At 52.3% G+C, this 23,630-nt stretch overlaps 1 protein-coding gene across 1 annotated transcript in view; it reads left to right on the forward strand.

Annotated features, from left to right (window-relative positions):
* The window catches only part of LOC100907091 (teneurin-m), a 56,360-nt gene extending 34,083 nt beyond the window's left edge, over positions 1 to 22,277 (forward strand). The window contains exons 12-27 of the mRNA XM_029111702.1: positions 2,102 to 2,254; positions 2,372 to 2,579; positions 3,863 to 3,889; positions 6,819 to 6,938; positions 8,868 to 9,159; positions 11,691 to 11,958; positions 12,215 to 12,608; positions 12,733 to 12,977; positions 14,220 to 14,478; positions 14,703 to 15,090; positions 15,838 to 16,223; positions 16,444 to 16,637; positions 17,575 to 17,849; positions 17,976 to 19,881; positions 20,019 to 20,312; positions 21,697 to 22,277. Of these exons, the coding sequence (XP_028967535.1) occupies positions 2,102 to 2,254; positions 2,372 to 2,579; positions 3,863 to 3,889; positions 6,819 to 6,938; positions 8,868 to 9,159; positions 11,691 to 11,958; positions 12,215 to 12,608; positions 12,733 to 12,977; positions 14,220 to 14,478; positions 14,703 to 15,090; positions 15,838 to 16,223; positions 16,444 to 16,637; positions 17,575 to 17,849; positions 17,976 to 19,881; positions 20,019 to 20,312; positions 21,697 to 22,277 (5,990 nt within the window). The remainder of the gene's footprint in view (positions 1 to 2,101; positions 2,255 to 2,371; positions 2,580 to 3,862; positions 3,890 to 6,818; positions 6,939 to 8,867; positions 9,160 to 11,690; positions 11,959 to 12,214; positions 12,609 to 12,732; positions 12,978 to 14,219; positions 14,479 to 14,702; positions 15,091 to 15,837; positions 16,224 to 16,443; positions 16,638 to 17,574; positions 17,850 to 17,975; positions 19,882 to 20,018; positions 20,313 to 21,696) is intronic.
* The last annotated feature ends 1,353 nt before the right edge of the window (positions 22,278 to 23,630 follow it).

Below are 23,630 nucleotides of genomic sequence, written 5' to 3' on the forward strand. Positions count from 1 at the left end.
CGCGTTGGTTCCGCAAGACGGTGCCGCAAAAATATTTTCTTTTTTTCCGGACGCGCCGGGGAATTCTCGGAGAGATTCTTGAGGGCCCTTATCTGTTGCTCGGCAAGACATCTCGGCGCATTTCGTCGTCGGTGCTTCGGACTCCAGTGTTCAGCGAGCCATTCTTTGCCTGTCTGTTTTGCTCACAACTCACTCGCCGCAACTGGCTTATTCGAAAGGGAAAACTTCGATCCGGTCTTCCGAGAGTACTCCAGTGGATAGGGCAACAACCACCGGAGCATTGAAGTATTCCAACATTCGTTCCAATGACAGCGATCCGAATGCGGGGCTTCAGACCTCGCAGGAGATTATTCGGTCCCGGTCCCGCGCTCGGCAGCAGCTTCACCGTCGGCAACCCACGCAGATTCCAAGAGATTTATCTGCTGCCATCTCGGATGTATTCTTCCTCCATGGTACTTGTATCCGTGATACTCTCACGTCTGTCGCTCAGCACTGTCCCGTTCGATCGGACGCGGCTCCTCCACTCTCTGGTCGTCCACATTCCACTCAGTCAGTCTCAACGGCAGAGGAACGCATCCATCACGGAATCTGCGAAATCCTTCCCCGGTTCGTCGCCGTCGTCGAGCTTGTCTCGCTTGCTCACATCCAGCAGCAATGAGGGAGAGCGAGCTCAGGGGGAAAAGATGGAGGGATGGATTGATTGATATTAAAAAGATTCTCCTCGCTGCCGTCGGAATTCTATTGGCTTCCTAGACTCCGATCGCTGCTGCGTCGCGTGACGAGTAAGGCGGAGGAGACAAAGTTCATTCCCATCCGCGGAGAGAGAAATTCGCGCGCCAAGCTCAAGGGCCTTCCACATGGGTAACTCTTTGCTCTCCCTGGGCTTCTTCTGCCACTCCTTCATTCCACGCCTTTCCGTCTTTGTCTCTGACCCTTCTCTATTCCTACATTTTCTCGCTGAGAGTACGAACTCCTGCTGCTGAACCATGCGCGTACATAGTGCCCGCACCCCGAGTTTATACGGACGGGCGAGGAGGTGTGCGAGAAGCTCTCCGCACGATGGGATGAGAAGGATCAACGTCAACTCTTCTCCTCGTCAGCCAACTTATTCAGCTTCACATTCAGTTCCCCTCCCGTTTCATGTGGGAGTCGTTCCGCATATTGTTTCAAGCGATCATAAAAAAGATACAAAAGGGGCAGGAGTTCCTCTTTAAAGCGACCAAGTACGGCTTCCGCTTCATAGAGCTCGTTCCTCATTCGTAGATCTGGTTCCTCTTGAAAAGCTCGAAACGGGCTCCCGCTGATGTGTGTCCCCAGCCGCGAAAACGGTTCCCACCCGGAGAATTTATGCCACCGCCTTGCAGAATGTTTCAAATCACACCCTTGTGGGAATCGGATCGAGCTACATAATTATCGATGGAAATCGAAATCGGGAAGCTTTCGAGACCTTAATGGCGCGAGATCTCGCTCGTACTCGATAATAATTGACTCCAACGAGCGAGATCATTGCGTATGTATATTCTGGCACTCGCAGACCAGCAACACCGTCTGACAGCAGCGGTAGGAGCGGAGCTCAGTGGCTCATCCCTCGAGAGTCGCTCTAGCGATGCGCGAGATCATTATCGGAATTCATGCGGTCGATGGAGCAAACTTTGTCATATTACACACTTCACTTGAGTATCGCGACGCTCGCCACCTCTTTCGATATCGGGCCGGATTCTCTGTATTCCCCCGATCACGACACAGCATAGCTTGTTGTCAGCGTTTTCCAAGTTGTTGTCCTGCAGCCGCGCATGCAGCCCGGCCGGAAAACTCATGCGGGAGCGAGGTCGATATACCGAATAGAAGCGGCCGACATTATTCTCCGCGTCATACATGCTTCGGGCGAGCGGGAAACACAATAATCAGGGCCTGGGGGCTCGGCGGACCGTGGACTCTGGGTCGCGCACCTTTTTCCCAATGACCCGAGAAGATTGAAAATGGCGAGCCGGCTTCTGGCTCTCGCTCAATTAACCAAAAAAGCATATACCCAGCCAGAATTGACGAGAAGGGGGATGCCTACGTCTTTCGGTGCTCTCACTGTTCCCTCTTGACCTTCCAGAGGGGTGTCCCAGCAGCTGTTCGAATAAGGGGGCCTGCGTCAAAGACGAATCAGCCTCGTCATGGAGATGTAATTGCCAAAGCGGATGGGGAGGAAACGACTGTAGCGTACGTCAGGAAACAAAATGCAAAGACGAGGTCGATAATGATGGAGGTGAGCCCAAGTAGCGACTGATAGTGATAATGATAATTGTACGCGAAGCTCCGGCTCGAAATCCACCCCCCCCCGGGCTCAGTGTGGGGAATAATTTGATCGAACCTTTCAATTCAGACGGGTTGATGGACTGCGCTGACAGTGAGTGCTGCTACCGGCCGGAATGCCAGGACAGTCTTCTATGCATCCACTCTCCAGAACCGCAGGACATCTTGCTGAGGAAGCAACCTCCTCCCGTGACAGCTTCGTTTTATCAAAAGATGAAGTTCCTCATCGAAGAAGATTCGGTGCAGAGTTACTCGCACAAGGATGAGTACTCTGAGAGGTAGGGCACCGCTTAGATTTCCGTGTTGGCTTCCCTTTTGGTTTCCGAAACTTGATTTCTGTTTTTTTGTTCGACTGCATGCCGCCGTGGCGAACGCGTGAGGACGTTTCTCAACGTTCTTCCGCCCGGCGACTGTTGACCGTTCCACGTTCTATGTTAACATGTTGAGCCCCCGATTCCCTTCCCGAATCCGTTCAATGTTGCATGTTCGATCGGGAGTGCCCAGCGCCTCCCACGAGAGCGCTGACCCGGATAAATGTTGCGTCGGGATTCCGGAAAAGAGAAGCGGAGCTCTGAGGGAAGATCCAGGGAACTGATACGCAGTCTTCCGAGACTGGGGCCGAGTCTTCAGACGGAACAAAAAAAATCCGAACGACAATCGAGATTCCCTCGGGGAGATTCCACAGAGCTCCCTCCTCGATAGAGGGAGTCCCCGGGAGAAACTAAGGTCATGTTACTCGTTCTCTGTTGCTTGTTAATCGTGAAGCGCGGCACAAAGGTAAAACGTCAGAAGCGAAAAAGAACGGCTCAAAAAAGCGAAGTGGAACGCACCGACAAATCTGAAGTCAGAAAAAAGTTGAGAGCTCGTCGAAGTACTCCACAGATTGCGGAATAATTCGACGGCGACTCTCGTCGAGGGCTGGCTGCAATAAATCTCCGATCAGTCTAAATTTATGAATGAATCAGTCGCTAGCGCTCAGATCACAGCTCGAGATCCAAGATCAAAACAGATTGTTATTAAAATCAAGAACTATCGATTTCCGCTGTGGCTGCAGTCGTTAGGGTCCCCAGCAATTCAGACCCAGCGTTCAATATTCCTCGGCATCCCACGCCTCGAATAGCAGAGTTTCTCCGATGTTCCCATTCCCGGTAGATGGACATTTTTCCCGCGAAATATTCAGTCGTTTGATCCATTGATCATTGACTTCCCGAACAATTTGCATACCCGGTGCAGGTCCCGGTGCTCATGAGGGCAGACACTCTCGCCTCCGTTCGATCCTCTCTCGGAAAAATGGACCGTTTGGAAAAATCCTCCGTGGAACAATAGGGAATTCCGCAATATGACGCCGTGGTAATCCACCCAGAAGTCGTTGCTGTGCCGGTCCTGTACCGCTCAAACTAAAATATCTCCCCGAGACATGCTTCCGGATATCGCAGACATGAATCAATCTTATGATTCCGTAGGATTAGCGCGAGAGAAACCGCCGGTGGCTCATAGGACGACTTGACGTTAGATGTGTGTGTGTGTGCGTGTTCTATATAAATTTCTTTGTACTTCGCAGCCAATTTTGGAGTGCCTTCGTTAAAAGGTGAGTTTTGGTGCGACCGACGACTCTTTTTTGTTTTCAAAAAAGCAACGATCCAAACAACCGAATTCTTATTGAACACTTTGGATCAGCTCTGATCCCCGGAGGACGATGTTGGAGTTCCCAAGCAGGAGAACGAAAAGAGAAAAACAAACAAACGAGGTCTCCATCGACCACTGAGGCTTTGGCGAGCTATAAAAATTCCAGTGAGTCAAAGATGGTTTCCGGAAAATTCCTCCGACGAGTCGCACCAAAGTTCATAATGCGGTGAAAATTCGGTGATTCGACTTCGACAGAAAACGAGCCAATTGAGCGAAAAAAAGGAACAATGTGTAAAGCAGACACACAGGACGCAGCCTTCCCAGATCGAAAGTAATCTGGAGGTTCGCGGGAGTGTGTCGATTCCAGGACGTGTATGTTGTTTGTGGATAGAGGCCGACTCAGGCACTAGCCGAAGGCGGTGCTATAAAAATCCGAGCGGTCCATCCAGCTTGTGTTATTCTATTCAATTTCTGTCCGATAGATATAGCCGTTATTACGACTGCCTTTGCCTAAACTTGCGTTATCTTTCCCTATGGGTTCTTATCCTCAAGCGATATTATAGGGTCTCCAATTTCGATAATATTCAGGGCCGACAGAATGATCTTCGATCGGTCTAAGCGAATCGCGAATTCAAAGATGACCAGAAACTATCAGTGAAATTGTGCTCGGAATCGCTACGGCTCCTCCTTCCCCTTTGGACTAGCCGTATACATACGATACATGCGGTGATTCCGAAGAACGTAGCATGTGACTCCGATGATAGTGGCTTCAATCCCTCTTCAAAGGGCACTGGGATTCAAGCTTCTCTTTCCTTAACCGTCGCTCGAAACCCGGAAGCCTTCGATTTAGAAAATTGCATATGGGCTTGCTTCCGGCAGCTAACTACCGTATCTTCTAATATCCGGGTAAGTGAAGGTGGCACGATGTGGAATTTGAGCAGTCTCGTTGGACGCCAACCTCGAGTGCTCCATGAGACTTCCGTCAACATTTTCTCCATCAACATGTCCGATGCAAGCAAGCCAGTTTCTTCGAGTGAGGCGACCGACCGACCGACCGATCAGAGGAGAGCGCCAGGAAGAGAAGTTCGGAGCGAATCGGCGACCGACGAACGATCAAGCAGCCGATCTCGAGGAGAACTATCGAGAGGCCACGGGGAGGAAAAACGGACGAACCGAGCGCCTCGACGGCGGCATGTTCCCGACAACCGATGGCACCTCAATCGAGCGCTTGCTCTCTGGACAGCCCGCATTGCATGTCGCCGCCCGAGCGTATTGAAGGATGAAAGAAGTCAATTTCTCCTTATAGCGGAGTCTGATAGGCCTATCGTGGCCGGGATGCCGCCGAGAGAACAGGATGAGCTCGAGACATAAAATGACTTCATATATTCGTGTTGCGCACACGAGGCTATCGGTTCGCGACGCCTCTTTCTAGTGGGATGTGACGATGCCATTCTTTGGCTCGGCCTCCGCCCCGTAAACCGTTTCGCTCGCAGACTGTTCTTCTCTCGTATCACTTTTGTCCGTGCGTTCAAGTATTGCTCCGTTTTCATGGACTTCGTTCGTCTTCTCTGTCCCTCGAGGTTTCATATCAGCTACTCGAACGTACAGAACAATTTTTCCTCTCGAAAGTTTCGATCTACTCAGAGCCTGGGTATAGTATCGTAAGCGAACGGTCTGGAATATCCCAGCCGTTCGGTTTTTTGTCGCTCACTTGCTCCAAGCCTTGTCGCTCGGTCCGTCGGCCGCAACCCTCGTTCGCTGCAGGCCTTATCATCGGCATCGCGGAGTCAGGCGGAAAGCGTTATCCACTGAGTCTCCGACCCTTGAAGAATTCTCCTCTCGTGCCATCCTCCACGACCCGACCCCACCTATCCACACAACTGCGCGATCGCCAGAGGAATCGATATACTGCGTCGAGTTCAGGATGCGGGGAATAATAATTCTTCTCCTCTCTCATAACTGCCCTTGCTCGAGTCGATTGTTTCTGGAATATCCTCAGAGTCCAAGTATTCAGACTCCAATGTCTCTCCTCGAGCGTAGACTTTATCGGCATGGGAGCTGACATGAGAATTTTCCTCTCAGGCTCTGGCGTTTGGCAGGCTGTTCCTTCGCTTCCCCGCTGCTTGAACTCTCGTTGTTTCTAACATCATATCATCTCCAAGCCTGGCAGCTCTGAAAGCCAAACACGGAAAACGTAACCGCCCGGAATATTCCTGCAAATGAAGTCCGCCACAGGAGCGGATGTTGCTGCGCGGAATTCGCCTCCGCCTGCTAAAGCGGCTTACCTCTGAGTTGTTTCCCATTTTTGCGTGAGGCTGCGTGCCACGGTTCGCCAAAGCCTTATTAGCTGTGCACGGAAGGAAAACACTCGGAGCTCCGCGACGGCCTCGGCTGCAACACCAATGCCGCAGCGAATATAGATTTTTGGAATCCCCGAAGCGGAACCATAAAGGTGTAACAATGCCTTTTCTCGGAGCCGAGTGGCAAACGAATCTATACCGATCGTAACGTGGAGCTGCCCAGTGTCAGATAGAGCGGAAAATTTCCCCTCGCGGGCTAAAGATGTGGACCCGTTATCTCTCTGACGAGAGATGTCGATCCTTGCGAACACCCACCGCGAGTCGGTGCGGACTAGATCGTCGGAACTTCTCCGGTTGACGTCACTTTGGACGGAAGAAGATGTTTCTGTCCGCTTTCCTGCGAGGGGATCCCCTTATAGATTCGGCTCCACATACTGCGACGACGGGCTCTTGGAATTATTACCACACTAATAATTGCCGTCGAAGCCGTTGTTCAGCTTCGGTTGTTTCCTTGGTTGTCCCATGTACCCGGTCCCTCGGTGTTGGTTGAACATTCAGGTACTAACGGTGTCGTCGGTTTAACCAACCCAGCCGCGTCTCAGTGATTCGAGGAAGAGTGATCGGCCGTGAAGGCAACGGACTCATAGGAATCAGGGTCAGCGTGGCTACAGACCCACAGTTCGGATTCACTCTCACCCGGCCAGATGGATGGTAAGTTCCCAGATCGCATGCTTGAAAGAAAACTCCGTTGACCATTGGTAATTAGCTCGTCGGTTAAAAACTGAAATCCGCACGAAATTCGAGCGCCTTGTTGTAAGATCGCGGGATCCGTCGATGCAATCTCTCGACATTCTACGAAGGTCACGCAAGGGTTCGACTCGGGTTGGTCGGTCTGATCCGTTGCTTTGTAGGTATGAAGGTAGGAAAGCAGGTTGGTCGCTGCTTGGTTCGCCCGCAGGTCGGTCCCGATTCGATTTGACGGGGAAGAAATCATATTAAGGCGCACGGCAGCGCCGCCTGCCACTCAACCAGAATCGACGTGTTCCAGATTTAGTCAGGAATTGAATTCGGGCATAGAGCCTTCGTCTGAAGCGTCGTCGTTGTTTCCCACGGTTTGGGCAACTCTTGTTCGCTCGCCGCGGGTTGGTTTCGGCATTTTGTGAACAAAAGCGATCTGTGCAACGAATTCTAACGAACGTTCTCATTCAGTCAGTCGGCGCTGTCTGAGGCAGTGCGTTGTTGCCGCCAGGGGCAGGCCGGCGGAGAGCACTGGTGGAACCGCCTGAAGCAAACAGAACAGCAGAACGACAAATATAAATTACTTCGTAAATATTTCAACGAAAAGCGTCGGCGTTGTCCCGGACCTCTGTTTGGAAATAGCCGCTCCGCTCTCATGAATTTCTTGCTTTGCCTTCGGCTCCCCTTCGTGTTCTACGTCTGTGCGTCTAGATAACTGATCGTTCCCCCGTTCAGATTTCTACGATCGAAATATTTGTAATCTTATTCCTCTCCGAAATCCACCAGGAAATCGCAAGCCAGAATCCCGTTATACTCTTTCGATCTCCAGTTTCGATGCCAGGTGATCGCGTGTCGTTTTCTGGAAATTTCGCAACGAAGTACTCTCATCGTGGTCCGACGCATCTTATTGTAACTTCGTGCTGATTATTATTGAGTGCTATTGGCCAGCGATCGTTCCGTATCGGATCCTTCCCCGATAAATAATCTCAATCACTCAGGAACGAGGCGGCACACGCCGCTGTAACCGACTAGCTGAAACGCCAGTGGAAGAGACCGGAAACTCAATTTTCGTCTGCGTTCTGCTGCTTCTCTCGGCCGACCGGCTGGTTCCTCGGCTTTCCCCATGAGATCAGAGCAAGATCAGAGGTGTCTCTCGGGTCCTGGTCGGGAACCACGAAGGCAGCTGCCGGCGAAGCTGCTGCGATGACGACAATGCCGAGAGTCTCCACCGAATGAGGGTGAAGAGCTTAGGATCTTGAGAACGCGGCTCGGCTCTCTCAAAGGAGAACGGGACAAACAGCGTGGCGCGTCTCGAGTTCTGACTAGGGAAGCTCTGCCCGAGCCCGCCAGCCTGACAACCCGCCGGTTTGTCGTCGGCTGCTCGTAGAGAGCATCCGCAACGACTAGTCGCAGTTGTTGGTGAATACCAGAGAGCAATCCCTTGATAGATAGCCGGGATGCCGTCAAAGTAGAACTTATAATGGAATTGGCCGAAACATCGGTGGGGGAGTCGCCTTCAAGTTGTGATTAGTTCTCAGCCGTATTCGGGGGCTCGGCGGCCCTTCGCCAGATCTCATTGGGGCTTGTGGGCGACATGCGAGAGGTGGACGAAGGAGGCTCTCGGCAGAGCTGATGAATTCTTGACGTGGGGCGATGAACCGACCGACAGACCGATATCTCGACCAACCGATAATCCAAACAGAATTCTATGTACCGCCGACCGCTGTAGGGCTGCTAGCGAATGGATCTTGCTCTCTCAATATATGTATGAGTCCGGTGACTTATTCAAAGAACTTACGATCCCAGAGGTTGAAGCCGATGAGTTCGTTGGGTCGGAATTGATTAGCGTGGACAGGGAGTGGTCACTGGTTTTCGGTCCTAACGTTCCGTTCGAATTTCCAGGTTCGATATTTTAGTCAATGGAGGCGGAGCTGTGACTCTACAGTTCCAAAGGAATCCATTCCATCCCATAAAACGAACAATCATGGTTCCATGGAACGACATTGTCGTCATGTCGCCTGTTGTCATGATGAGCGTTGCCCAAGACCCCAACGAGGGCGAGGCGATGTTCGAAGAACAGAGCGGATGCCTCGTACACGATTACGACCGAATGAAACCCATTGTGTATCAAACATGGCGACCTGGCTCACAGGGAGGCTGCACCGAACGTACGGCGATCATCGCAGAAACTCAGGTCAGTATTCGAGCGACGACGGTCCGGAGCCCAGAGGTCTCCGAGTTCTTCTCCTTCCTGGAGATTTTAGGGTCGGACAGGATCGGTGGATGTTTGTTTTTCGACGTCGAAAAAATGAATGCCGCACCTTGAGGGAATCAAGCCTCCAAGGGACGTTGCTCCCCGCTGTAGGGCGTGGTCTTCACGGTTTGTCCGCGGATGAGCGGACGAGCGACCGCATAGCCTTAGATATCTATGTTAATTACGTTCCCGGACAAACGCTTGACAAATGCCTCAGAATGCACTGGAGAGGACTGCCATCCTCGCTATCACCGTCAACGTGCTGTGCGTGTAGCTGCTGAGCAGTTCTTAATCTACGGCGTCTGGACTACAAAGCCGTAGGGCGATATGATATTTGGTACACACGGGCACGCGCCCCGCTCAGGATTACGAACTAAGGCGGGCGAGACATTTGAATTCGGGCCGATTCCTCCATTGGATTCTCCTAATCCTTAGTTTGCACTTTAAGAATAAGTTAAAACCGACCGGCGGTCGACCGGCCAGCGAGATAGTGAGCAGAGCAGCTGGAAGCAATTATCAAATTAAATGTCGTCCTGCGCGTGCGTGGCCACCGCTATCAGCAACCTAAAAGTGGATCACGTTCTCCAAAAGGGCCTGAACCCACGCTCTTCTATCCGGCGCGTTTTCTGTGCCCACATCGTGCTGCTTCCCGAGCGGAGGCGTTACCCTGAGGCGAATTACGTCCGAGACAGATCCGTGATTTTTGCAAATGAGAGTTATTCTACGAAGAAACGCGGATTCGATAGCTCGAGGAACTGTGAAGGTTGCTCACCGGCACGTATTTGTACTCAGCGTACTCTTATGGCTCTGTCGAGAGCGGACGTAGTGTCCTTCAGAGCACGAACTCCACCTTCGGAAACCAACGGGGGGGGGGCGCTGGGGATCTGCTCAGCTCGAGCACCGTTATAACGCGCTTCGTTCGCTTCCTCGGTCAGCCGACTTCTGATCGAATCATTACGAGAGCATGGATGCGCGGACCGAGTGGTCGGCCGAAATATGCTTAGGGACATCAACTGTTGCCGATCCCCCTCACGGTACAGACTCAATCACGGAAGCGCGCTCGGCTTCTCACCCGCAGCGATCAGAGCCTCTGAAAGGCGGATTGGTTCCAAGCACCGCCGAGAATCCGAATTGATGCTTTGTTCCTTTCGGTCGAGGGAACGAACTCGCGTACGATTCGACTCGATGCCGATCGATGATGCCTGCAAAGAAATTTCGTGGACCCGGAAAAATCCGTGGTCTCAGCTTCCGACTGCATATCCTTGAGATGGCGTCGGCGCGGCGACGTTTCCCTCCAAGCTGGGAAGGAGCGATTTGTCGGGAGACGAACTCTGAGGGAAAGTCAATTTAATACACAAGTCCCGCATTCCTTGCAACGCAAATACAAAAGGAGGAAACTCGCATAGTTTTTGACCTGGGAAAGGTTCTCCGGCTTATGCTGCTGGCCGGATCCCGAAAAAAGTCCTACGGCACAGTGCAAAGCGGCGTTGCCGATCAAAGGTCGAAGCTAATGGCCCTCACAGGTTCAGAGTTGAACGACAGCGAAGCATTCAATCTTCCCATGATTGATCGTTGGTCGGGGCAAACCTCGGTGAGTCAAATGGGCCATAGCCATCCGACACGGTGTGCTCCGATAGGCTTGAGGAGTTCTGTGTCAGCTAAGAGCACCATTTCTATTTGGGAAAAAAATATCACACTCGTGGGAGATCACTAGAGACGACGTTTGGCCCTCGGGCAAAGGTGCGGAGTCTAGCGGTCGGGACGCTCGCTTCAGTCCTATCAGAATTCTTCCTCACAAACTGTCCGAGCGATCGACTCGAGAAGTAGTGAGCTCTGCCTTTGAACTATTGGTGGCGGTTTTTGACGCGTCTCCCTCCGACTGGAACGGAGATTCGCCCAGGCGCGGAGAGTCCCGACGTGATTTTGCTTCTCCGCTGATGACTTCGTACTCGGAGCGGAGTCTGGAATTTCTCGCAGAATTTCGATCCTGATGTCTTTTTTGCCGAACCGAAGTATCGAGGCTTGCGGTCGCTGTCCGCGAGGCGGTGTCCGTTGGATGGCCGCGACGTAATGAGGTAATACAATATACTGTCACTACTTATAAAGGATAGAAGGGTGGAGCCCTGAATAAACTAGGACGTCGGCCTCCTCCGTTCGCTTTGGTCTCCGCCGGCCTTCTCTGTCTTTGCCGACGATGGCTGCGCTCGGTGTATGCAGAAGAGGAAAGAAAGGAAGAATTGCCTCGACAAGAACTTCTTCTTGTTCCCAGCGAGCATGGATGGAGAGAACAAAGGCGACTAACAGCGAGGACCGGCGGTACTTGAAATAGAGCGAGCAGATGCTCGGCCGATACTCGGACTGGTCGTGCCTCGAGAGATTTTTCATCCCGACGGCGAAAACAGTCTCCGAAAAAGAATGCCCCCAGCCCTCTTGCGCCCGAGTCTGAACGAGCCGACGTTTGAATATTTCAGGTCATCCAAGAAGCGCTGCCCATTCCCGGTTCTGATCTGCGACTGGTTTATCAGAGCAGCCACAGTCAGGGCTATCTCTCCACAATTCACTTGCAACTCACACCATCGGTCGTTCCAAAAGAACTCAAGTTGGTGCAACTCCGAATCGTTGTTGAGGGGATCCTGTTCGAGAACACATTCGAGGCAGACCCAGACATCAAGTTCACCTTCGCCTGGAACAAACGCAACGTTTACAAACAGAAGGTCTACGGACTCACAACCGTACTGGGTAAGTGTTCCCTCGTGAGGAGCCCCAATGACCGGCACACATTACGACTTCCAACCTCGCGCCCCCATTACATCTTAACGAAGTTTGGCACGAACTCACGCACGAGCGAGCAACAAGAGCGTGCTGTTCCTCTAATAATTCTTCTACGACACATGCTCGTCGACTGGTTGGGGCAGTTTCGTTGAGTCGTTGCTGCTGCTTTCGTTGTCGTGGCCAGCGCTCGAACCGTAACTCACGCGCAGCCCCTATATTCCAGTATACGTCGGGTACCAGTACACGACTTGCGACAAAACGGTCTGGACCTCGCAGTCGACCACGCTACGTGGTTTCGACATGGACATCTCGGAGCTGGGTCAATGGAATCTCGACATCCACCACCGATACAATTTCCACGAAGGAGTGCTCCAGAAAGGCGACGGTTCCACGGTCTATTTCAAGCATCAGCCTCGCGTGATTCAAACTCTAATCGGCACCGGTCGCAAGCGAACATCGAGGATTTGTCCGGAATGCAACGGCCGCGCCCAGGGCAACAAACTCGAAAATCCCATCACCTTGACATCGGGTCCAGACGGCAGCATTTATGTCGGAGATCACAATCTCATCCGACGCATTACGCCTTCGGGACAGGTGTACACCGTCTACACGCTCAAGTAAGGATTCAGAATTCTCAAATCCGCTCGGACTCAGCGTATGACCCCGAGAAATTCTCACAGAAAGGGACGAGGATGTTTTCCGAATCAGCTTGACCGAACGCTTCTCCCCCGCCGCTTGTAGGAACCTTCCGGATCAGCTCACGTATCAGTACCACATCGCGTTATCGCCCACCGACGGCCACCTGTATATTTCGGATCCTGAGATGTACCAGATTGTTCGAGTCCAACTCGACAAGCACATGGAAGCTGTCGAAGGCAATACGGCCGACAGCGTTGTCGGCAACGGCAAACGATGCGTCGATCCTGACATCGACTTGTGCGGAGACGGTACAGGAGCCATGGAAGCCAAACTCCACTATCCCAAAGGTAAGGAGCGTCGTGTCCAATCAAGACCAGTTCTGCCTGATGCCTCGTTCCGCTTCTGGTTGCGGTCGCCCGAGCAGACAGTGTCCTGCGCCTGATCTACTGGGAGCCTGGGGACAGCAGCGTGGCCAGCTGAAGAGGATGCTGCGAGCTCCGGGCCCTGTGGGCGACGACGTCGACCGAGCTAATCAAGACTTGTACCCGGAGCTACGTGGGCGGAAGGATCGCTGATGGGTACGAAAGCCGGGGGAGAAAACAAGTACTCAGCCCGCGTTTACGCCGACTACTCTATTATTCACCGGGCCTGCGTACTTTCATTTACTGACCACGAGACTTGAGGGAAGCGATTCGGAGAAAGGCTCCGAATGACGGTCCTTCCACCGGTCATCATACCTAGACGGCTCCTGGGGCTCGGTCAGCGGCTGATACATTGCCGGGAACGGGCTTGGAAGGCTGGCGTGCAGGCGGGCGGGCGAGCGTGCGTGCGTGCGTGGATCAGGACCGTAGGGATAGTGGAGATGCGAGCAGGCTCGCTAATGCCGCGAGTCGTCTGATCTCTCTTTAAAGCCCATCACGCACATTAGTCGTGGCTTACAGCTCACACTGTGACTCTCGAGCTTTTTCCCTCTTTAGCGCTGTTGTTTTTCTCTGTCGTCGAGAGGCCTCAAGCGTATTCTCGCCCGCATGTTGCCGAAGGGCTCCAGGTCGGATAGGATGCCGGTGGACCGGTAACGGCTTGGCGGGGACGACGACGCGGGCGAGACTGTCAGTTCAGCAGACATCCGAAAAGGATCGTCCGAGCGGGCGGACAGAGCGGAGCGCCGACAGGGAGCGAACGAAACAGAGTAGGCAATGAAGACGAGAAAACGCACGGGAGCTGGCGAACGAACGAACGATAGAGCAAAAAGGGGACTAATGGTTGGGGCCTATCTAAGTAAGACAGAGCGAGGGTAGCTAGCTTCACGCGGTGAACGACTAAATTAGCGCTCTAGACATTTGTCATGAATAACCCGTTACCCCGCGCTCGCTCCTCAACGAGCCTGTCGCTCGGAGCTCTGCCGAGACCTACGCCCGAAATTAGCTATTCTTCTGCGGCAAAAAAAATCGCATACCCGCCGCACGCTCCGCTGGAGGGTTCAAGTGCGAGTCCGCATCGGATCAGGAGAGTTTCCGGGGTACGCTCAAACGAGGAGCGGGGACACGTAACTTGCTTCTTCGCTTAACCCTTCGAATCCATTGTTGCAGGTTTGGCGTTCTCGGTGGACAACACCCTGTATTTTGCTGACGGTCCCCGCATCCGTATGGTGAACAAACGAGGTGTCATTCACACCGTAATTGGTGGACCTCGCGGAAGACATCAGTGGCGTCCCATACCATGCGTGGGAACACTTCCCATCGAACAGACGAAATTGCGCTGGCCGACCGAATTGGCAATTAATCCGGTGGACAATTCATTGTATTTCATCGACGATCACATGATAATCAAGCTGACCAAAGATAAGAGGTGAGTCTCCTCGCAGCAATCGAGCTGTTCTCGGACGGTCGTCTATGTGGAAATGGCTTCCCCTCCGAGAACGACCTCGACATCGAGCCCCGTTCGGGGGCGAACTGATGCGGTATCTCGTCCCCTTCGCTTCCTCTTCCGTCCAGGATGGGAATGCGCCCTTCGCGCTGTTTATTTCTCGTTCGTGGATCGTCAGATCGTCACTTCTCTTTGCTGTTCCACAGGGTGACGGCCATAGTCGGACAACCTTCCTATTGCAAGGAGTCTAAGAGCAAGACGAACAAATACGACAAGAACGCTTCGAAGAACCTCGGCACTCTGATCTCGTTCTCATTCGGCCCGACCGGAATCATGTACCTGGCAGAAGTCGATCACAGAGATAACTACAAGGTCCACGCGCTCCATCCCGACGGCGAGATGCTTCACTTCGCCGGCAGGGAACGGCCCGCGCACTGCATGTGGATGTGCCCCAAGAACTCGAACATTTCGACATGCAAGCCCTGCGAGGAGAGCGGCAGCCAACTCGCCGTCGAAACCAGGCTACACGGAATTTCGTCCCTGACCGTAACCAGCGACGGGACAGTCCATATAGCGGATGTGGCCAACTTCAAGGTGAGCATTGGATCGAAGCCAGGAGCACGGCGTGGAAATTCGATATGTAATTTATTCATTAATTATTATGCGGGCTTCTCAGGAAGCGGCCGTGCCTGCGCACCGAGTCCCAATATCTCGGACGAGATTACGACTGTGAAGTTCACCGAGTCGGTCGGGAGCTCGAACGAATTCTCATTATAAAAACATTCGCTTCTTCCGAATCGAACGCGAGCTCGATGACCCGCGCGGAGTGACTGAGTTCCGTTGGACCATGGTTTTCGTCAACGTTGCTTAATTTATCGATTTATTGACGTCGGTCCGAGCTCAGATGATTAGATTCCGGGCAAGGGGCACTCGAATTCAGAGCGGGACCGGAACTAGGCGAGCGCTCGAAGAGGAACTCGATGGGAGGGCGGCCCACCGACCGACCAGCCGGGCAGGCGGTGAACTCGCTCGGCTTATCGTTCTCTGTCAAGGAGTCGTTTCTCGCTGAGATCAGTCCGACTCTATTTGCTCTGCGATTATATTGTCTCGATTTTGACTCGATTCCGCCGCTGCTCAATCGGAAGGGAAACATGGATCGGAGAGGAATTCATGCGTGGATCACCGCCGTCGTTGTCTCCGACCGGCGAGATTTCGGATTCGATTAGTCTTTCTTTTAAAGAGCTTCGAAGCTTGAAACGAGTTCCGAGTGACGGCCTTCCTTTGGGGAGATTCCGCTCGGGGAGATCGCATATTCATCTCTCGACTTCTCGTCTCTTGCAGATCCTGTCGGCTGTGCCATACCTCCCAGAGGCGAGCGGGGACAACGAATATCAAATAGCGTTCCCCGAAAACCACGAGATCTACGTCTTCAACAAATATGGACAGCACATCCTGACGAAGAGTGCTCTGACCGGCAAAACCAAATACACTTTCCTGTACAATGTGAACACTTCGCTCGGGAAACTCAGCGCCGTTACCGATGCCTCCGGGAACAAAGTCGCATTCCTCCGCGATTCTGCCAACAACATGTTCAGCATCGAAACGGCCAGAGGTCAGAAATGCCGAGTGTTTGTCAACAAACAGAAACAGCTTCTGTCGTTCACCAACGCCGACAATCTTCAGTACAACTTCGAGTACGAGAGTGTTACGGGCCTACTGACATCGAGGTAAATACGTCGCCAACGTCGTCCTCCTGAGGTTGGAGCTTATTCCTCTTGTTTGGAGCCTCTGCCCTCCGTTCCGAAGGAATATTTCTCTTGCTTCGTCAACGGGCGCGAAAGTACTGAGTTGAACTTTTGTTTTGCGGCTCAGAAAAACCCATCGAGCAGTGGGAAAAGTTCTGGAGTTCAACTACGGAGACCCATTGAATCGATTTTGACATTTCAGACACGACTCGAATGGCATGACGTTCCATTACATTTACGACGAAAACGGCCGTCTTACGAGTGTCGTACGACCCTCCGGAAAGATCGTGGAGCTCGAGTTCGATCTCTCGGATCGCGGCGCTGCTGTGTCAGCGAAAGATGAAAAATCGACCGATATTGTCATTGTCAAAGGCTCCCGCGTCACAACAACCGCCGGTGAGTGGACTTGTTTGGATAAACTATCTCCAGCATGGAGCAGAGGCGAATCGGGCGGATCCGTATCGGAATACGCTCAAAATCAAACGTGAGCCTATGGAGAGTTCCTCCGGACGAATAGTTTACGCCAAACGATTAACGAGGAAAACGCGCTGACGTCCGAGCTGGCTGCGACGGCGAAGTCTCGAATTCCTCGGAACTTCTCGAAACTCAGTGCTGGAAGAGTCTCGGCCCGAGTCCAATTCGGAGGACGGAGGAGGGAGGGGGGAAGAGCCTTGTTTTGAGGGACACTCAAAGGAGTTGAGTTGAGGGAATCTCTAACGCAATTATAAGACCGACGGACCGACTCAACGAGCAAGCGAGCGATCGGGGTCGAGGTCACGCGACCTAGACCGGAAATGGAGAAAGTCTTCCTCAGCTGTTTGCAGTCGGTATCAGATGCTAGCGCAATGCGGGGCAACTTTGCTATGCGTCGTCGGCGCCGTGTCACAGGCGTTCGTGTTTTTCTCGTTTTTTCCCTGCTCGGTCGCGTACTCCTCGGAGTGCCGTCCGTGCTCCGTTGAGAGTTGTTCGTATTCTGGCTCGCTCGGAACGCGCTGCACGTAACACTCGGAAAGCGAGCCGCGTGCATCTCTGGAGCAATACAAAAAGTAGTGAAAATCACAGCGTCGCTCCTCTTCGTGCTCGGAACAAGAGAAGGAAATCTGAACCAAAAATATCGGGGCGTGATGATTACTGTGGGGTCTCGGGAAAAATGGCGAGATGGAATCTACCGTTGAACTTTCCGAAGGAGATCGCAGAAATAAGGAAATGCACGCAGGCATCTTCCCAGGCTTCCGAATGGATTTTCTCAGTCGTGGGATACGTGGGGAAATTTCGCGATAGATCCGAAATATCCAACTGAGTGTCATTCATGTGATTAAATGGGTCCTTTCAGGCGGAGTGAGTCTCGAATCTACGATGCACCAGGATGGAGCGATCGAGATCCGTGCCCCTTGGAAAACTTCGGCTCTTTGGGAAGCAGCGACTCATAAGGTTCTGAACCATTTGCTGGCGGTACAGGCTGGAATGTTCCCTATTCCGGTGAAACAGACGGTGTACACTGAAGGTGAAGCTGGAATCAGTAATTCTCTCGAATGGAAGTACGATGTCAAGTACAACCGAAAGGAACGTGACGCCGTTACCGTGTCTTCAGTCGAACGAACTCTGCTGGTAGGTTTCCTTTTGTCTTGTTGTCTGCTTTCTCCTTTCGCCGGCGCTTTTTCCAATAGAGACGTCAGTTCTGTTTGTTTTGTCTGTCCGCGGGAGGACTTCCGATACGAGCGGAAATCGTTCCAGGTGAATACCTCACAGTACCTGACGACTGAATACGATTGGATGGCGGACCGCGAGATGGTCTACAACGCGTCTCGTCGTCCGTTCCTGGTGATCCAGTACGACACCTTCTCGAGACCGATCCAATACCTGCCGACAGACACCAAGGTCCCGCTCAACATTCAATATGATCGACTGGGAAGACCGTCCGGTTGGAGTCAGGGTGCCATGCAGGAGTCCTACACGTACGATCGGAGCGGTTTGCTCAGCGAGGTGAAACTCGCCAACGAGGGCAAGGTGCATTACGTGTACGAGGGTCTCAGCAAGCCCACGAAAGTCAAGCTGCCCAGCGGACGTGAATACCTTTTGAAGTACGACAAAAACGGCGGTCTCGAGAGCATAACAACGCCCAAATCTACAGTCCACAGCTACCAGATCCTGGTCACCGTCGGTTTCTATAAACTGCTCTACACGCCCCCTGGCAACCATGGGCCACTGACCGTCTACTATAACGACCGCGGCCAGCCTATCTTGAAAATATTCCCCGGTGACCACGGGCGCGTTTTATACCGCTACAACAATCAGAGTTTGCTCAGCGCAGTCGTGTACGGTGGTGGGAAAACGCTGACGAACTACAGCTCGACCGGTTTTGTCAAAAGCGAAGCCTGGAGCGAGAACGACGTCGAAGTCAAATACGACTACTTCTACGACGGGGCGATGCTCACGCAATGCGTGGCAAAGTTCTACTCGAAGTTCCAGCTCACAACGGCTAATTTCCATTATCAATACGACAATTGGTTCCGACCAAAGCATATACGAGCCCGTGTCGGGACCCTACAGTTCGCCGATATCGACCTGAGTTACGACGCCGAGACGGGCAAACGTGAACAGTTCGGACTGTTCCGCGTGTTTACTCAGAGTCCCAACGACACCGTACTCGCCGATGGTGTGGCCACGTTCACTCAACTCACAGATGGCATGGGTCGCATCCAGCATCGCGGATTGCTCATTGCGGAGAAAGAGGTCTACAGTCTCGACTGCACCTACGGTGGTAACAACAACCTCGTCCAGAGTAAAACGCTCATGCGACTCCAGGGCGGCAGCCAGATGAGGACTCAGAACTTCTCGTATGATCTCGACAACCAGCTCATCGAGATGGTGGGCAAGGACCGCTGGAACTTCCATTACGACGATAACGGGAACATCGTCACCATGCGCTACATGGGCAACAAAATTGAAATTCTCCACGACGTGGGTGACAGGATTCTCCGGTTTGGCGAAACTCCATTTGTCGTTAATGATCGAGGTTTTGTCGTTCAGCGAGGAGAGGAAAGATTCCATTACAACGTCAAGGGTCAGCTGATCAAAGCCTCTGGCACTCGTGGCAAGTACGAGGTGAAATACTTCTACGACGCTCAGAACCGCCTTGCGATGCGCAAAGACCACTTTGGAAACATGACGCAATTCTTCTACGCCGACCTAACCCGTCCGCACCTCGTCACTCACATCTACAACAACGCCGACGGACGGAGCATGAGCCTAATTTACGACAACAACGATTTCCTCATCCATATTCTCGTCAACAAGGACAGCTACTACGTGGCGACCGACCATAACGGAAGCCCGACGCTGATCTTCGATCGTTACGGCGAGGTCATCAAAGAGGTTCTTCGAGGACCTTACGGACACATAATCTACGATTCGACGCCGACGTTCTACGTGCCAGTCGATTTCCAAGGCGGAATTCTCGACCCACTGACGTTGCTGCTGCACATCGGAGACAAAGTCTACGATTCCTTAACCGGCAAGTGGATGACGCCCCGCTATGAGAATGTACTCAATCACGTCAACGACATCAGACACCTTCACCTGTACCAATTCAACAACAACGACCCCGTCAACCTCCACAAGAAACAACAAAACAAATTCGGTAAGCGAGCCCTCAACTCCACTAGCGACGCGACGTATCCAATAGGATTCCGGCTCAGAACAGAGCTTGTACGCTTATCGTATATCCGGGCTCGGGAGCTAAAGCTCGGGCTAATTCCTCATTTCTTCCCCCCACAGACACTCCCGATTGGATCGCCAGCCAGGGCATAGACATCGAGACGATGGGTCTTGGCCGTCCTTCATCAGTCATGCGAACGGCCAATGGTTTCCATGACAGTCGAAACAACATCGACAAATTCTCCGTGCTTCCACAATTGCCATCCGTACCGCTCATCTCGGGCTATGTGTGCTCGGTACAGCGCAAACTCGCGAACTTCGCACGTCTAAGCTCTGTTGACCGCTCCCGAGTGAAACAGGAAGATTTCCTGGGCGCCAACCAGCTCACAACCCTGCACGTTCCGCTCGGCTCCGGTGAGTTTCGAACGACGACGACGATCGCATTTTTCCATGGGTCTCTTCTACTATCTCACTCTCTACGAGCGTTTATCTGTCTGAGAGTCGCGATGGACGAACCAGCGGACAGGAGGGATTAGGGATGTCCGTCCCGCTTCCAAGTGGGCTTAGCCATCCCGCTGTAGAGGGGTCATCCAGCGATTTTTGCCTCGGCCCCACGAATCGCCGCCCAATACTCGAGAAATACTTATGTCATGGGGGGACTGAGAACTATTCTCTCCTCGATTGAAATTCAGCGGTTTCCGGGCTCGGTCTTTTGGAATTCTGGACTTTCCCCGCTCGGGCCGTGTCCCTCCCTTGGAAGAGGAGCTCTTCCTGAATTCCGTATTGTCCATGGTCCTTGTGACTGTTTCCTGTGAGATCGACCCAAGTCGAGAGCAAAGCCGCTCATATGAGCCAGCTCTCGATTGATTACCCACTCGCGCCCGCCTGCATCGGCTGCGAACATGAACTCGGGCCGGTTCCACCCTAGCTCCTGATTGTAACTAATGAATGAACTTTCTAGAAGTGGTTCCCGAGTCGGAGTTTTTTCCTTTCTACTCTGTCCAATTCGCCCGCTCAGTCCACGAGCGCTGTGCTCTTAGCATTCTATTCGATCTCTGCTCCTCTTTCGAGCTTTCGGCGAAGCCAACGATTCTCATTAGGCTCGCGCTTCTCCACCGATCCCGGTTTCAAGCTTATTACGTCCGAGTCTTGTCTGATCTTCTCCGTCAACTTCGTTCCGAAGCTTGTCTTACCTTCTCGCCACCGACTGAGTTTTTCTCTCCGCCCAGCTTCTTTCGATCGTCTACCGTGTTTCTCATTCATGACGGAACCGTCTCTCGACGGAGAACATGCGATGTGTCTTCCGACTGGCAGCTGAATTTTATGTTCGACAACTGCAATAATCGTCGTCGGCCACGGCTCGATATAGAGCCGACGCAATCGTGCTTTGATCAGCGTCTTCTCGTTATCGTGCGTCGTCTATATTTGTTGTTGCACGAACAGCAGAAAGCGGCTAGCTAAATGAAGAGGGCTACTCCCTAAGCCCGGAACGGAGGCATGTTCCTCCGCGTCTCTTCCGTTCCCTCCCCTCGGAGGATAATTTCTCTTCTCGCTAGAGATGAGTCCTCGACGAGAACCCTCCGCAGACTCTCGCCCGATCGCGGTCGTTCCACACCGCAGTCTCGATCCTGGGATCTATCGAAGCAGCTGATAGGCAACGTAAATAGGACAGGGTGGAAGAAGTAGGAATCGAGAGGGAAAATTGAGATGTTCCCGATGGGTCTCGTGGTTTCTACTGCTCGCGTAGTAGTCGTTGTTGTCGACGATCTAACGCTGTTCTCTATCTCGTTGATTGCAGGAATCACGATTTCTGAAATGAAAGGCCGAGCTGTGGTCCGTTCGGTTGATAAGGCGAACCAGATCAACAAAGATGTTTACATGGCCGTGTTCAATAACACGCAGCTCGTGAACCTTCATCTGGTGATGCACGGTCTCGACGTGTTCTATTTCCTCAAAGAAACAACGTGGAAATTCGACGACGATATCACCCAGCTGCAGAGGCTGGGCAGTAGCATCAACATGACGCACCACACCGACCACGGCAACCAATTTTCCGACATTCGAATCCATACGCCGTACGCCGTGCTCAGCATACGTTACGGCTCTCAAATGGCGAAAGAGCATCAGAGAATCCTGCGACACGCCAAAAAACACGCTGTTACACAGCGCTGGGCTCAGGAGCGCGAACTGTTGAGCAGAGACCAGACCGGCCAACTCGAGTGGACCGAGAAGGAGAAGGACGACATCATCCGGACAGGATCGGCGCCAGGCTATCGTGGGGATTACTATCATGACGTGGCCAGCTATCCTGAACTGGCCGACGACCCAGCCAATATCGTGTTGCACAGAAATCAGAAACGAGATCATGACGAAATGTGAGACAATACAGAAGATCTACCTGTTGTTACCTACCTGGAAATCGGAGACGATGCAGCGACTACGTCGTCGACGACACGACGGACGTAGAGGTCGTCTAGGTCCATTGTATTGGTTGCAAGCAGACATATAACCTTCGCGGAGTGAACGGTAGGAGAAGCGTCAACCATGGAGGAGCGCTGGCAGAGAGGATGACCTGTTGTTAGGAAAGATCCCGGATGATTGCCAATTTTATGTTTAGCCGATATGTGTTTCCACGACGATCCCTTCCGGAATAGCAGATTGAGCACATCCACGAACTCGTTGGACAAATCACTGTGGAAAACAGTGCAAGCCCTTCACCCTTGAACGCAATGCGAGACATCGTGGGCCATCGACACCTTCATCGAATCCAGGACTTTTGCTTTTACATTCTGTATATAATAATAAATGGAATATAACTGAATGTGATTATAGTTAAACGAACGATGGACAGCAATCGGTCGATGATCTTCGTACCCGTCGACCGATGAACTCGTCGCGCAGAGTTCAGCTAAATCAATTGACAAAGTTGATTCCGAAGGATCCGTAGGAGTTGTGTGAGGCGATCTATGGACAGAGACTGTAAATATATTCCTGAGTTCTTAATTCGTTTTCTTTCCTTCCGAGGAGACATTCTTCGACGAGCGGAACCAAACTCGGCTGCCCGTATGAGGCTCCTCTTCGTCTCCGATCTCCACCATTCTTGGGGAGATGGTCTACAGCCTTTACCAAAGAAAAAATATAGACCGCGAAACGGTGGTGCCGTAGCCATCGCAAAAGCACCTATCGCTCCATATCTGTACCATACGAGGAAATATGGACCGACAAACAACTCCATGTACAGAGTATTTTGTAAAGACACCGGCGAAAGGAAAATCAAGCAAGAGCTCCCTTCGATGATCTATTGAAGATTCAAGAGAAGTTGTTGTAGAGCGAAAGCGAGAGAGTCGAGAGAAAGAGATGCGCGTCTAGATGAATCGATCGAACATGACAACTCTGAATGGAAACGATCACGATGACGACGATGAAAAATGCTATTTCCTGTACATAACGTTGGCGGAGATGCCTCAAATCCGTGCACCCTAACCCTAGTACACTTATACATTGATTGATCAACATACTGACTCTGAGGGGTTGGTTCCATCGGTTTTACGAGGAGGACGACGAGAACGCCATCAGCATCGACAACAAAGAGACGTTTGCTGAGATGTCGTACCGAATTAATGAAATATATCGATTTCTTCTTTTTTAAAGTACACGTTCGATGTCTTCTCTGAGCTTGCATGAATAAGTTACGCCTCTATCGTGTCCTCAGCACTGTCTCCCGCTCTAAAT

Source organism: Galendromus occidentalis, unplaced genomic scaffold (assembly GCF_000255335.2).
Source record: "Galendromus occidentalis unplaced genomic scaffold, Mocc_1.1 scf7180000077460, whole genome shotgun sequence".
NCBI lineage: Eukaryota > Metazoa > Arthropoda > Arachnida > Mesostigmata > Phytoseiidae > Galendromus > Galendromus occidentalis.